Genomic DNA, 12,335 nt, shown 5'->3' on the forward strand with positions numbered 1-12,335 from the left:
TTCATGTCATTTAACAGGAGGTCACTGAATTTTTAAACAAGCAACGGACCAAAACTTTCGATTCATTACACAAACAACGGGCATACGCACTTCAAGAAAAATAAAACAAATCAAGTGGTACTGGCTATGGGGAAAGGTAAAGCAAAAATGCCTTTTCTGCCATCTGCAGAAGAGAAGAATTATCTCACTTCACACTTAAATGAGGAAACCTCATCACAAATTCCCTCTTGGTCTGAGTCTCCTCTGCCTTGCAAAGTCTCAGAATCCCTGCGAGGCACAAGAGAAATAAGAAATGAGGAAACTGGTACAAGGAATCTGCCCATTCAGAGCTTTAAAAGGTGTTTAGCAAGATTGTTATTGCTCAAGAGTAAATTGAGATGTCTACTTTCATACTAAATTTAGTACACTTTTTTCTGTTGTTTCCCATTCTGTTCTACTTTCCTAACCCACCTGTTGCAAACTACGCGCACAAAGAAGCCCCTGGCATCCCGTGTTTGTGTCCGGATCCAACCCTAGGTAAGGCTTTCTCCACACTCCCATACGAGAAATAACAGCTGCCAGATTTTAAAACCAGTATCTGCAAAGCCCGTTCCTGCCTTTGCTTCCCAACGAATGGTCCTTTTGGTGCCGTTTCCCCAGCAGCTCCCGGGACACATCCCTGCGCTCCCCATCGGGACACCCCACACGGGCCCTCAGATGAGTTTCTGTCCTCCTGGAGGTGATGGACACGTCTCAATAAACACAGACGTGAAAACATTAACGTCACAAATATAACATCATCTTTATAGCAATTAATGCTTCACATCAAACAAGCGAGTGCAGCCGCAGCAACACCTCTTGGACTATACTCACATCACACATATGCCCTGATGATAAATCTTTTCTGAATTGCAGCACAAAATAACCTATTTATTTCTTTATTTTTTGCTCCTGCGTGTGCATGCAAACTACATATTTTAGGAACAATTTTGGATGGATCTTGCCCAAAGAGCGCATTACATGAAGAGCCAGAGGCAGCACCTCGGCACCCACGACCCCGCGCTGCTCACACCAACCGCAACCCGGGAGGTCGAACGGGAATATCGATGACCAGCTGAATTTCCAAAGTGAGTTTCATTTATAAAACCCCTTTCCCGCCCCCTCATTCTGTGAGCTGGGGGAAAGAAAAAAAGGCGCAGATCTTAATAATTCAATCTAAGTGTTTACACAAAGAGCCGTGTGGGTACCGCTGCCCTCCCGTCATTCCTGGGGATGAATGTCCCCCCTTGTGCGCGGTCCTGCCATGACATCACGCTCCTGCCCGCCTTACTTTTCGCCAGGGCACTCTGGGCTAATGTAATCATACGATTACATAATTAACCCAGCTGTCTCATTAAGAAAATCAACTGGAATTCAGGGCATAATTAGTCATACGGCAATTAGCATGCTGATGAGCAACTGATGAAAAGCTGTCTCGATATAGAGTATGCTGGGACCACCCTCGTTATTTAAGAAGAGGGGGGAAGGAGCCCACCTCAGCTCAAGGAAAACGAGCTCGCTCTGCAAAGTTAATGTTTAAAACCCCCTGGCCGTGGCTGGTTTTGTTGTGAGGGGCGAGAAGCCGCGTCCCGGACAGCCCCAAATTCCTCCCATTGCCCTGCGAACCCGTCAGCCCCTCCGCGGGGACTGATGGAGGGACGGGCTGCGGGAGGAAAATTTGCCAAATGAAGTGGAAAAACTATGTCATCGTTTAAATGTACAATTTACAGAGTGCTGTGACCAATCACCCCCCCTCCCCGCGTACATTTATATAGATATATAGATTATTTTTGAAGCACGCCGCTGCGGAGCGCTGCTCACCGGGAAGTTTCCCTAAGGAAAGCGCTCGGCACACCGCACCTGGGAGGTGCCGCTGGACAGCGGGTCGGTGCCCGGTGCCGCGTTCCGGGTGTTCCCGGTGCCGGGTCCCGGCGGGAGCGGCCCCGGCCCGGGCTGCGCGGCGGGGCAGAGCGAGCGGCAAAGCGCGGCCTGGATCGCGCGGGCCGGATCGGGAGCTGCCCCGCGGTGCGGCGGCTGCAGATGCTGCGAGGTGAGAAGGAGCCGCTCGAATGACCCCAAAACCATCCCAACCAAACCCTTTCCAGCCACTCTTCGCCGCTTATAAATGCGTCAGGTGCTGCAGAAGCGTACGGCGCCCGGTTCTTCCCTGCCCGGGGCCAGCGGGCTTGTTTTTCTGCTTAATTGCAAAATGTGTTCATGTGGTATCTTAAAATGGAGCTCCTGAGGAGACTTTTCCGAAACAAAGGACTTTTTTCTAAATCCCCTCCTCCCTCTTCGTTACAGGCCTGTAACACTGGAAACGTTAAGAAAGCAAGTTATGAAACAGTGCCAGAACTACAGGGGCAATTAATATTTCATATCACTGAAAATGTGTTTCCTAAGGTTTGGATCTAAAAATAATCCGTTGAAGGCAACGCGTTTCTTTCAACAAGACGGTATTTTGGTTGCCTAAACTATATTGGAAGCTAAGCTTTCTTAAGCACCGCTCAAGAGAAATGCCCACGCAAAATGATAAGGGACGGAGGGGAAAAAAACCCAAACCTTAACGCAATTTTATTAACGTCATTTAACTTTTTAAAAAAGCTAAAAGTTCAGGTCTACGTCACGGTGCTTTTGCCATGGAGTAAGTTTTAGGCTCTAAAGGCATTGCTGCTCAGCCCTGCGGCTGCTCCTCGCACTGAAACGTTCCTTTTGGAGAACGGGCTCCGGTTCGCAGGCAGGAAGAAGCTCTATTAGCTTTCGATGCACTAAGTGCTTTCTGGGGAGGCTGCGTATCTGAAAATAACCTGAAAATGTGTTTTAGAAAAAATAATAATTACATTGTAGCTTTTGAATATTCAAACACCTCACAGCATACTTAATTAATTCATTAATTATCCCCCAGAAATTTCAGGGGTAAATTGAAATTGCCTAGAGAGACTGAGACAAAGATTTCACGGAATAAGTGATCGCTTTCCTCCTTTTCCCCCATGACTCCGGTAGCCCAGGGACAGAAGAGTTATAGCCGTAATTCCGTTTGAAACAAAGCTCATCATCTCTCCAACTCCTCACTTCATAAAAAACATGAAAAGGTTCTTCCTTCAATCAAGAATTATACGTATTTTTCTTGCTTCCCCGTCCCACAGGGCTGGGATCTCTTTTACCACTGTTTTACAGTGTTCTCCTCACCCTCCCGCTGCCAGAGCATTTTGTAAGGGCTGAACCGGGGAGTTCAAAGTGCCCACCAGAGGGTGAGGGACTCTCATTTTCCTCGAAAAAACAGAATTCCAAATTCCGCCGACTTGCGAAGGCTGTAAAGCGGTGAAGCGATCCCGACGCGATCCCGACGCGACCCCTCCGCACGGGGACGGGGGAGTCGCAGCACAGCGGCGCCTTTCCTCCCCATTAATCACAACCGAACCTCCCCGTGGCAGCCTCTGCAACGCTTGCGGGGTTAAGCGAAATGATGTGAGATGGTATATAGCCAGTTCGACCACCATCATATAGAACCCTTCGCCAGAATGCACTTCTTAACATCTCTCGGGTTATTATTTAAACACTCTTTGTTTATCTACCGATTCTAGAACGGCTCCTGCTGAAAGATGCTGTGGCCCTGCCCCAGATTATGGGATACACTCGTATCCAAAAAAGTCATATATGGCAGAGTAAATGACTGACTCCCTAATGAATTGCATTGGAGCTCCCTGTATTTTCAAAGGAATTACCAGAATAAATCCTCAGAAAAGTTTTTAATACTAAAAGTGGGGTATGCATAATAGGCGATCCAGTATTTTATAGCACTATAATATGCCAGCTGAGAAATAACCTAATGAGTTAGAAGAGAAGCCACTATAACTGAAAACGTTCCGGTTTGATGGTTAATATTCTAGTAACGGCTGAAGACATCGGAATTTACTGCTTGCACACTGAGCTCAGCGCAAAGCACAGGACACTTACACAAAATCACTTGTACTCTAAACTTTCATTTCTCCTACTTGGAGATTATAAAAAGAACCATCCACTATGTTTGAAAGCATTTCTGCCACAATCATTCTCTCTCCTAAAAGCTTCTGAACAGGCTTAACACTAAACCCCCCGAAAACCAGGCTTTATCCTAATTCCAGTCCGCATTCCTGCAGCCGAGAAGGTCCAATATTCCCCATCGCATCCCCAATCTGCCTCTTCTGCTCCAAACACGCGATGCTGCTCTAACTTTACCCCCTGAAGCGACAGCTTTGGAATGGTGCTGTGTTCCCAGCTCCAGGTGGACGGCACCAGTGTCCGCAGGGGTATCTGCTCTTATACAGCATGTTCCTCCTGCTTCTATTCATCGCATCCTTCCCCCGATCTTCTATTCATCATCATCCTTCCCCTCTTCCTCCCGCGCCTCCAGCCTACCAAGCAAAATAGGGCTTGACAACCACACAATAAATTTTTAAAGTGTATGCTTTAGGGATATTTCTTCACCCGAATATTTATTCTAGCTTTTACAGAGGAATTTAGCCAATTATTAATTCAACGAGAAAAAAAAAAACGAAAGAAAAGAAAGCATGTGATCAGACAAGCCCAATTTCAAGACGCATATTCAGGTAACGGAGCTATTTTTAGTTATTTTGACATCGGTTGCAGAACATAAGGATAAATGTGACTATGAGCTACTTGTACATTTCCCAGCGCTGGACGACCCGAAGGCTGGAGCAGCATCCCCGGCGATTCAGACCACGCTGGAAAATAGAACAGCAGCAGCACTACCAAAAACTACCAAAACACTGCTCAAAATCCCCTCGCGGTGGCATTTTTCATATGTTTATGCAGCTCCAGATTTTCACCTGGTCCGAAGGTGAAGGGTCTGAAGGGATTTTGTCTTCACGTGGGATACAGTCACAAACTAAACCGCTGCCTGCAGCCTCAGGGGTTTATGGCTTTTCACTCCAGTATGGACTATGCTCCATTTTCTGCTTAATTTTATCAGATTTTCAAATGTGTTTGGAATGGATCCCCTGCTGCTTCATTCCAGGGGGTGCCTGTGCTACTTGTGTTGTCCATGAGCAAGTTTATTTTGCTTCCTTTTCCTCCTCAGTCTACTCACCGAAATACTGTTTGATTTTCCCTCGAAGGTTAAGAAAAGGCACATGTTAAGAGTATTATTTCCCTTGTAAAGTTAGGCGCAGCAAAAATATAAGCCTTTTCGTTTTACGTGGCCATCCTCAATTTCATTCAAATACATTTTATGTGGGAAGGAGTGACCATTTCGACACATATTATTAAAAAACTAAGAACTGCTTAACATTTTTCAGACTGTAACGATAGCAAAAATTCTCTCTGCCGATCAGTCTTGACGTACCACAAACTCAGGGTATAATACAACCCAATCTTGCTCTTCAGACAAGAGTGTTGCCGAACAGTTAACAATGAGTCCAATGAAGAGTGCTCTGAGTATTGACTTGTTCAAACTACGCTTTTAGTATTCTAGTTTGGGATTTGCTTAACACAGTCCCTCGGAGTGAAGCTCTTTTGCTTCTCCTCTCTTTACATCTCCCCTAAGTTTACATTAAACCAGTTTTTTACTGGCACAAAAGGTTGGGTGTGCTTGTGTTGCTATTTCAGCACATCGTGCGGCTTCAGGGTCAGCCGAGTATGTAAAACCCCACACTGACTTTCTGCTGCCATAAACCTTCCCGCTTTCTGCTTAACGTTACGCTCCACGGAAAAATCCAAACACGTCCCAAAACGTACATGAACGCAACAACTTCCAGCACATTTATCGCCTCCAATATAAGCAGCAGATAATTATTCTGAAAAAAATAAAAATCAAGCCCGTTTGTCTCTTCTATGACCTTTAACCTCAGAACATCGATCAAATACACTTTAAATCAAAGTGTTCTCTTAGCGCGAAGAGCAATACAGGTCTGGAGAGTGTTGCTAAGCTGTAAATAATCAGACACCGCGGAGTGAAGGAATGAAGCTCTTTCTATGCGAGAGAAACAAATGTTGATTTCTGCCTTTAGAAGTGATGCCCTAACGCTCATTTTGTGCTTCACTGATCGCTTATTTTAAAAGAAGTTTGTGTTTCCTCAGCTAAATCATCCCTTGGATAAAGGAAGCTCTATGCGGGCCGGGTTGAATTTTGCAAGGCTGAACTGTGATTATTTCTAAACAAAACTACTACGTGTAATGATGGGTATGTGGAAAGCTCAGGGAACTGGCCTGTTCCTCCTTCAAGCCCCAAGTAAGACGCAGCCCCCGCGGCCACTGTGTCATTTGTGACGGCAAGGAGTAAGGGAAAGAGGAAATTTCCACTTCAGCCATCTTTCATTGTTATTGCTTTTAATTGTTTTGACAGGGCACATTAAAAAAAATTCTTCTTTTTATCCTGTTATTTTATACTTCGCTTAGATGATGGGCGCTCTGAGCTACAAAACACACCACGCACATTATATAGTGAACTTATGGCAAATCCGCTCACAACGGAGACCTGCGAAGTCTCCAGTAAAAACGCACACACATACCTTTTTAAGTGTAATTTAGCTTCGTGATGAGAAAATCCCCATGAAGCAGAAAGCAACAGCATTTACGGTTCAAGCCCAGAAGGCTGCGGAGTTCGCACCAAACTGAAAGCAAACCCTTGGCGCCAACCCCCCGGTTCACAAACACGGACATGCTGCAAAAGCACAAGATGTTTGCCTGTTCTGCTCGTACGGGGTGTAACTCACACACAACACCAGCCCTGAGGCGGAAAAGCAGCACCCACAGCCCGGCACCCAAATTGTATCCGAATTTTACCTGGAAAAGCAGCTTTCGGGTACTTTTCGTGTCCCCCTGCGGAGCTCGGCATCGCAGAACATACATAAGCAGCTTTTATAGGAAAACAGCTCCTGAACTCAAACCTGGTTTAGTTGCTGCCAGATCGGGATTGCAGGTTTTCTATTTAAAGGCAGAACTGTTGATTTTTTGCCTACAAACCCACCTGTGGCATTGTGCACTAACTGCGCTGTAAGAAAGACACAGCACAAAGTGAAACCGTTTCACCCGTTTCTCTGGATACTCTCATCTGGCATTCACATTTTAATTTATACTTGAAAACTACAACGAAGTGAATGTGGTTCCTTTTTAAAAGAAAAATATTTAACTTTTAGTATTTTTAATGCTTAATATTTCTTTTAAAGCTTTAGAAAAACAGTATTATGAATATACTGCTTCTGCAAGGCGAGCCTGTTCCTCCAAACACACAACAGGGCTCCAATTTCTCATCGAGTGCTTGCAAGATTAAGAGCCTAAAAGCCAAGGGTGCTAACAGAATACACTGATTTTATAAAACCAGAGAGAATCTTGTACAGATGAAGCTTCTTCAATACACACCCAACCTGCCTTTACCTCCAAACAAACATATTCACATTATTTTTTAAGGTAAGTTGTGACAACCTTGTTGATTAGTGCAATTCATGTGGCAGCGTTCACTTTTCTCTAGCTCTCTACTGCATACTGAAAATAAGGCAATTAAATAAGAAAATTAATTCCATTAATTAAAAATGTTCAGCGTGATGATCTAAGTGAGAATTACAGCTGTATAAATGTACATAAAGCAAAATGTTTTCCTTGACGTGTGCTTTCCTTTAGGAAGGATAAATTTTGCAGCACAAACCACTGACAATGCTATTTTAACAGTATCATAAAGCTGGAGAGAGATATGGAAAGGTCTGGTTTATCTTTTAAACAGAAAATCCCTGATGTACATAGGAAAATTTACAAATAAAATAGCACCCTTCCCACGAATTCCTTACTGGTGAGCCTGAATGAGAACTCTGCTCAAGTCAGGAAAGGAAATCATCAGACTTGGCTGAATCCATACAGCATCGGAGCTGGAGTTTCAATACAGATCATTTTATAGTAAAATTAAAATAGAAGCCCTTTTTAATTATATAAAGTGTGAGTGTTATTACTGGGGAGAGGAATACACGCTTTCCTGAAGAACCATAAAATTGGCTGCCGGGAATTAGACTTCAGCTACAATTATTCTACGGTCCTATAAAGGATATTGAAAGTCTGATAAAATTGCACCCTTGTCATGGAACAGTGATGCTTAATGCTAAATAACCACTCCGCAGCATTCCAGTCATAGCTTTCTCTAAACATCATCGCTCCCTTCTCACACCGAAAAGAAAACATAGCAGGGTTTGGGAGCTACAAGTATACCTAAATATTTGACATTCCAAACGGACAGGTCAAAAGATATGTAAAGCCACACAGAGGCAAAGTAACACAAGCGATAAATGAATACTGATGGTCTTTTCGAAAGGAAAGCCCTCCGTGGATGCATACCCGCCATAAAAGACTACACACGACGGGAAGGAAATTAAAAAAGCAATAAATGAAGCAAGCCCCTAAGAGCACAGGCCGAACTCAGCTCTCCCGCGTCGCCACCAGCGCCAGCGCCGCACATTCCGAGTTGCTGTTTTCTGTCTCGCTGCAGCCCGTGCTGAGCACGGTGAGGATCTGTGACGCCTGCACGGCCACAGGACACCGGCTGCACTTCTCCTTGCAGCCTGCAGTTTGCTTTTAGCAGCACCCATGTGCTCGGGTGCCCCTCCGGCTGCCATACAGTGTGGGACCAAACCCCGAGATGCTGCTGATGACACGGGCTCCACCGCACAGCCTGGACCGGCTGAGGTTTCCACATGTAGTAAGGAAATCAAAGAAATATTCCTCTGACACACAACATAAGGCATGTGCAGGGGAAGGCTGACCAAGGGAGTGGAGCATCTCCCGTGTGAGGAAAGGCTGAGGGAGCTGGGGCCCTTGAGCTTGGAGAAGAGGAGACTGAGGGGTGACCTCATTAATGTTTACAGATATCTAAAGGGTGAGTGTCAGGAGGATGGAGCCAGGCTCTTCTGGATGACAACCAATGATAGGACAAGGGGTAATGGGTTCAAATTGGAACACAAGAGGTTCCACTTAAATTTGAGAAGAAAGTTCTTCCTGGTGAGGGTGTCAGAGCCTGGCCCAGGCTGCCCAGGGGAGTTGTGGAGTCTCCTTCTCTGCAGACATTCCAACCCGCCTGGACACCTTCCTGTGTAACCTCATCTGGGTGTTCCTGCTCCATGGGGGGATTGCACTGGATGAGCTTTCCAGGTCCCTTCCAACCCCTGACACTCTATCATTCTGTGAGGGCTGGGCAAGACAGACTGTGCAGTGTGGAGGCAGGAGTGTAAATTTTGCTTTTGCAAATGAAGGAAAGGAGAAAATTCTTTCTCCTACAAGGAATTACTGACAATGTCTCTCACGGGTGGGATACAGGCCCCGACTTCTCCATAAGGCTTCGGTCTGACTCTGCTGTTCAAATATTCATTCTACGTCAAACCTTTTGTTAACTATTTTGAATACAGATAGATCTATAATGTCAACATTTTATAAAAGTATAAGATCATGCACACACACTGTCACATGCCAACAGCTCAGGCCAAGGTTTGGAAGTGGAGACTTGGACTCAGATAAATTCAAGGCTTTTGAATAAAATTTATGTTCAGAATTACACTAAACAGAAATGTGGTGTTGATTTACTTTTCAGTACGGCTTTGTGTCTTTCAGAAGGTATGAAATTTTGTTCCTCTCCTTTAGAAGTACAAATATTGCTGCTCCTTGATGAAGCTTCAAGATGAATCCTTTTTTGTCAAAAATGTCTGAACCCTCTAATAAACAAATGACTGAAAATCACACAATATTGTCACAATATAAAATGATTCACACAAACATTAAAATGCAAATGCAATGAACGGTTTTAAGAGAAGTCATGAAACGCGCCTCAGTTATAGTTCTTTCTATTAGAAACAATACTGGAGCGTATCGGTTTCAGAATAAAACCATTGCTCATATTTACGTTATCTAAAGATAAAAAATGCCCAGCAGCATTCACACAAACATAAAACATCTGTTTTACAAAATAAAGAGATAATTTGCTTACCTGGAACATCAATTAATCTCTTATAAACATTCAAGAAGGCTGCCTCTGCTTCTTTGCTTCTTTTACCCAATGCGTCAATCTAGAAGGGGTGATAAGAAAAGAACCTTTTAGACTTGTTCCAATACAGCTCTTACACTTGGAGCTCTAAAAATAAATGAATAGATTTCTTATAAAACTAGTTAAGACATAAAAAAAGGAACTCGAGTCTCCGTGTACAGCTCCTATAGAAGCAGCCTTGTCAGAGTATTTCTGGTACATTTATACTGAATATAATTTAAAGACCCATTTCAGCACAATAGCAAGCATCAATATTTTTATGAACGCTGCTGTCTATTGTGATTCTTTACTTTAAATCTTTATAAAAAGCAGGGTATTTGCCAGACAGCTTCTCTCCTCAACAACTGTTTTCCTTCCCCACTTAGAAGATCCAACCCAGCAATGGGGAAGCGGGCGCACTCCTGATGTCACGCTTTGCCTTTATTGTGGAAAACATATTTTTCTGTTATTCCCACTATGCCTATAAGAGGATGAAAAGATGTACTTGTTGGGCACACTGTGATACATACCACTAAATAACTGTGAATCTCCTATGTGCAATTAAGTTTTCTAACGAAGCTCAGGCACAGGCCCATGGAGCCCATCCCGCCTCACGCTCATGAGCTCAAGCCAAGCTCCTCTGACCAACTTCTCTTCCTAGTTTGTAATACACACAATATTATTGTAATCTAAGAAACTGCCTGCCCGGGTGAGGGAAAACACTACCTCACATAATCTGTTATTTTCCCCTAAATCTGTATTTTCATCTAAAACTTCATTTTACAAGGAAAGGCAGCTTTACGAGTCTGAGAATAAAATACTTATCCACAGTGGCTTTTTTGGGGTAAACATGTGTTTTCCTAATGTGTTCAGTTCTGGGCCACTCAGCTCAGGAAAGAGATTGAAGTGCTGGAGGGTCCAGAGAAGAGCAACAAGACTGGGGAAGGGACTTGAACACAAGCCCTATGGGGAGAGGCTGAGGGAGCTGGGCTTGTTTAGTCTGGAGAAGAGGAGGCTTAGAGGTGAGCTCAGCACTCTCTAGAACTACCTGAAGGGCAGTTCTAGCCAGGTGGGGATTGGTCTCTTCTCCCAGGCATCAGCAATAGGACAAGGGGCCATGGGCTTCAGCTCTGCCAGGGGAAATTTAGGCTGGAGATTAGAAAGCAATTCTGTGCAGAGAGAGTGGTCAGGCCTTGGAATGGCTGCCCAAGGAGGTGCTGGACTCATCATCCCTGGAGGTTTTGGAACTGAGATTGGACATGGCACTTAGTGCCATGATCTAGTGAATGGACTGGAGTTGGACCAAGGGTTGGACTGGATGATCTCTGAGGTCTTTTCCAACCCAGTCCCTTCTGTGATTCTGTGATGTGCAGAACTACAAAGGCCTGATGTCAATTCTTAAGTGTATTTGAAAAGCGTTTAATATTATAAAACCATTTAAAGGTGCGCACGTCAACATGTACTAAAAAAAGGAAGGTCCTGTCTGAAAAACGTCCTTGAATTCTTTCATTATTGATTCGGTAGATAAGGCAGAAACAATGGCCACAGTTCAGTGTATTTCAGGAAAGTATCTGCTATTTTCTGGGCCGGGGGGGCTGCTGCGGGCAGAGGAAGCGCAGGGTGGCAGGGGAGGAAGCGGCCGGGGAGGATGGAGATAAGCAGGAGGGTCAGCGCTGGTGCCACTTGTGTTTACTTCATCCAGAAACGACTTTGCGAAGGATTTTGGGAAAGAAAAAGGAAAAAAAATAAAAAGCCTACAGTGTAGATGATTAAAATAATGGCGGGAGTCGGATGCGACGTGTATAGATTAGTCTGATGGCTGGTAAGTGACTTGTAGAGATCGTTGTGGGGAGGATTAAGGCCAGAAAAGCAAAGGACAAGGACAGTTGTAGAAATTGCACAATGCAGAATGTATAAACCGAGCAAAGGCTGGAGCGGGGGGGTCAAGGAGGGAATAAGGACACCAAAAGCATCTGCACGGCATCTGGCAGCAGCGATGACATCTTGAGAGAGCCGGTGAGAGATTGGAAAGAGACAAGTTGCTTTAACACAATATAAGGCTGTATTTAGAGAAACAAACCAAAGTTCTATTTTGCTTCCATCCCCCCTCAAAATTTGGATTAATTTATGTAGCTTGGTGGAGCTGTAGCTTAACTGAAACCTGACCTTATTGCAAATTATTCTAATTTTTAAAAAAAAGGTGTTGGAAAGATGATAAACAAGCAGCAAAAGCCCAAAATGACGGAGGATGTGGAGAGCAGATACAGATTCTCAAGAAATGCTGTTCGTACTTGTTTAGAGCTCGCCAAGAAAGGCTACGAAA

At 44.4% G+C, this 12,335-nt stretch overlaps 1 protein-coding gene across 6 annotated transcripts in view; it reads right to left on the bottom strand.

The window, feature by feature from the left end:
* The window catches only part of CUX1 (cut like homeobox 1), a gene marked incomplete at both ends in the record, with an annotated part of 256,649 nt that overhangs the window by 133,252 nt on the left and 111,062 nt on the right, over positions 1–12,335 (bottom strand). For all 6 annotated transcript variants that reach the window (XM_080356937.1, XM_080356939.1, XM_080356936.1 and 3 more), the window contains one exon: positions 9,977–10,055. In XM_080356937.1, coding sequence (XP_080213063.1) covers positions 9,977–10,055 — 79 coding nt within the window. The remainder of the gene's footprint in view (positions 1–9,976; positions 10,056–12,335) is intronic.

Source organism: Nesoenas mayeri, assembly GCF_963082525.1.
Source record: "Nesoenas mayeri genome assembly, chromosome: 20".
Taxonomy (NCBI): domain Eukaryota; kingdom Metazoa; phylum Chordata; class Aves; order Columbiformes; family Columbidae; genus Nesoenas; species Nesoenas mayeri.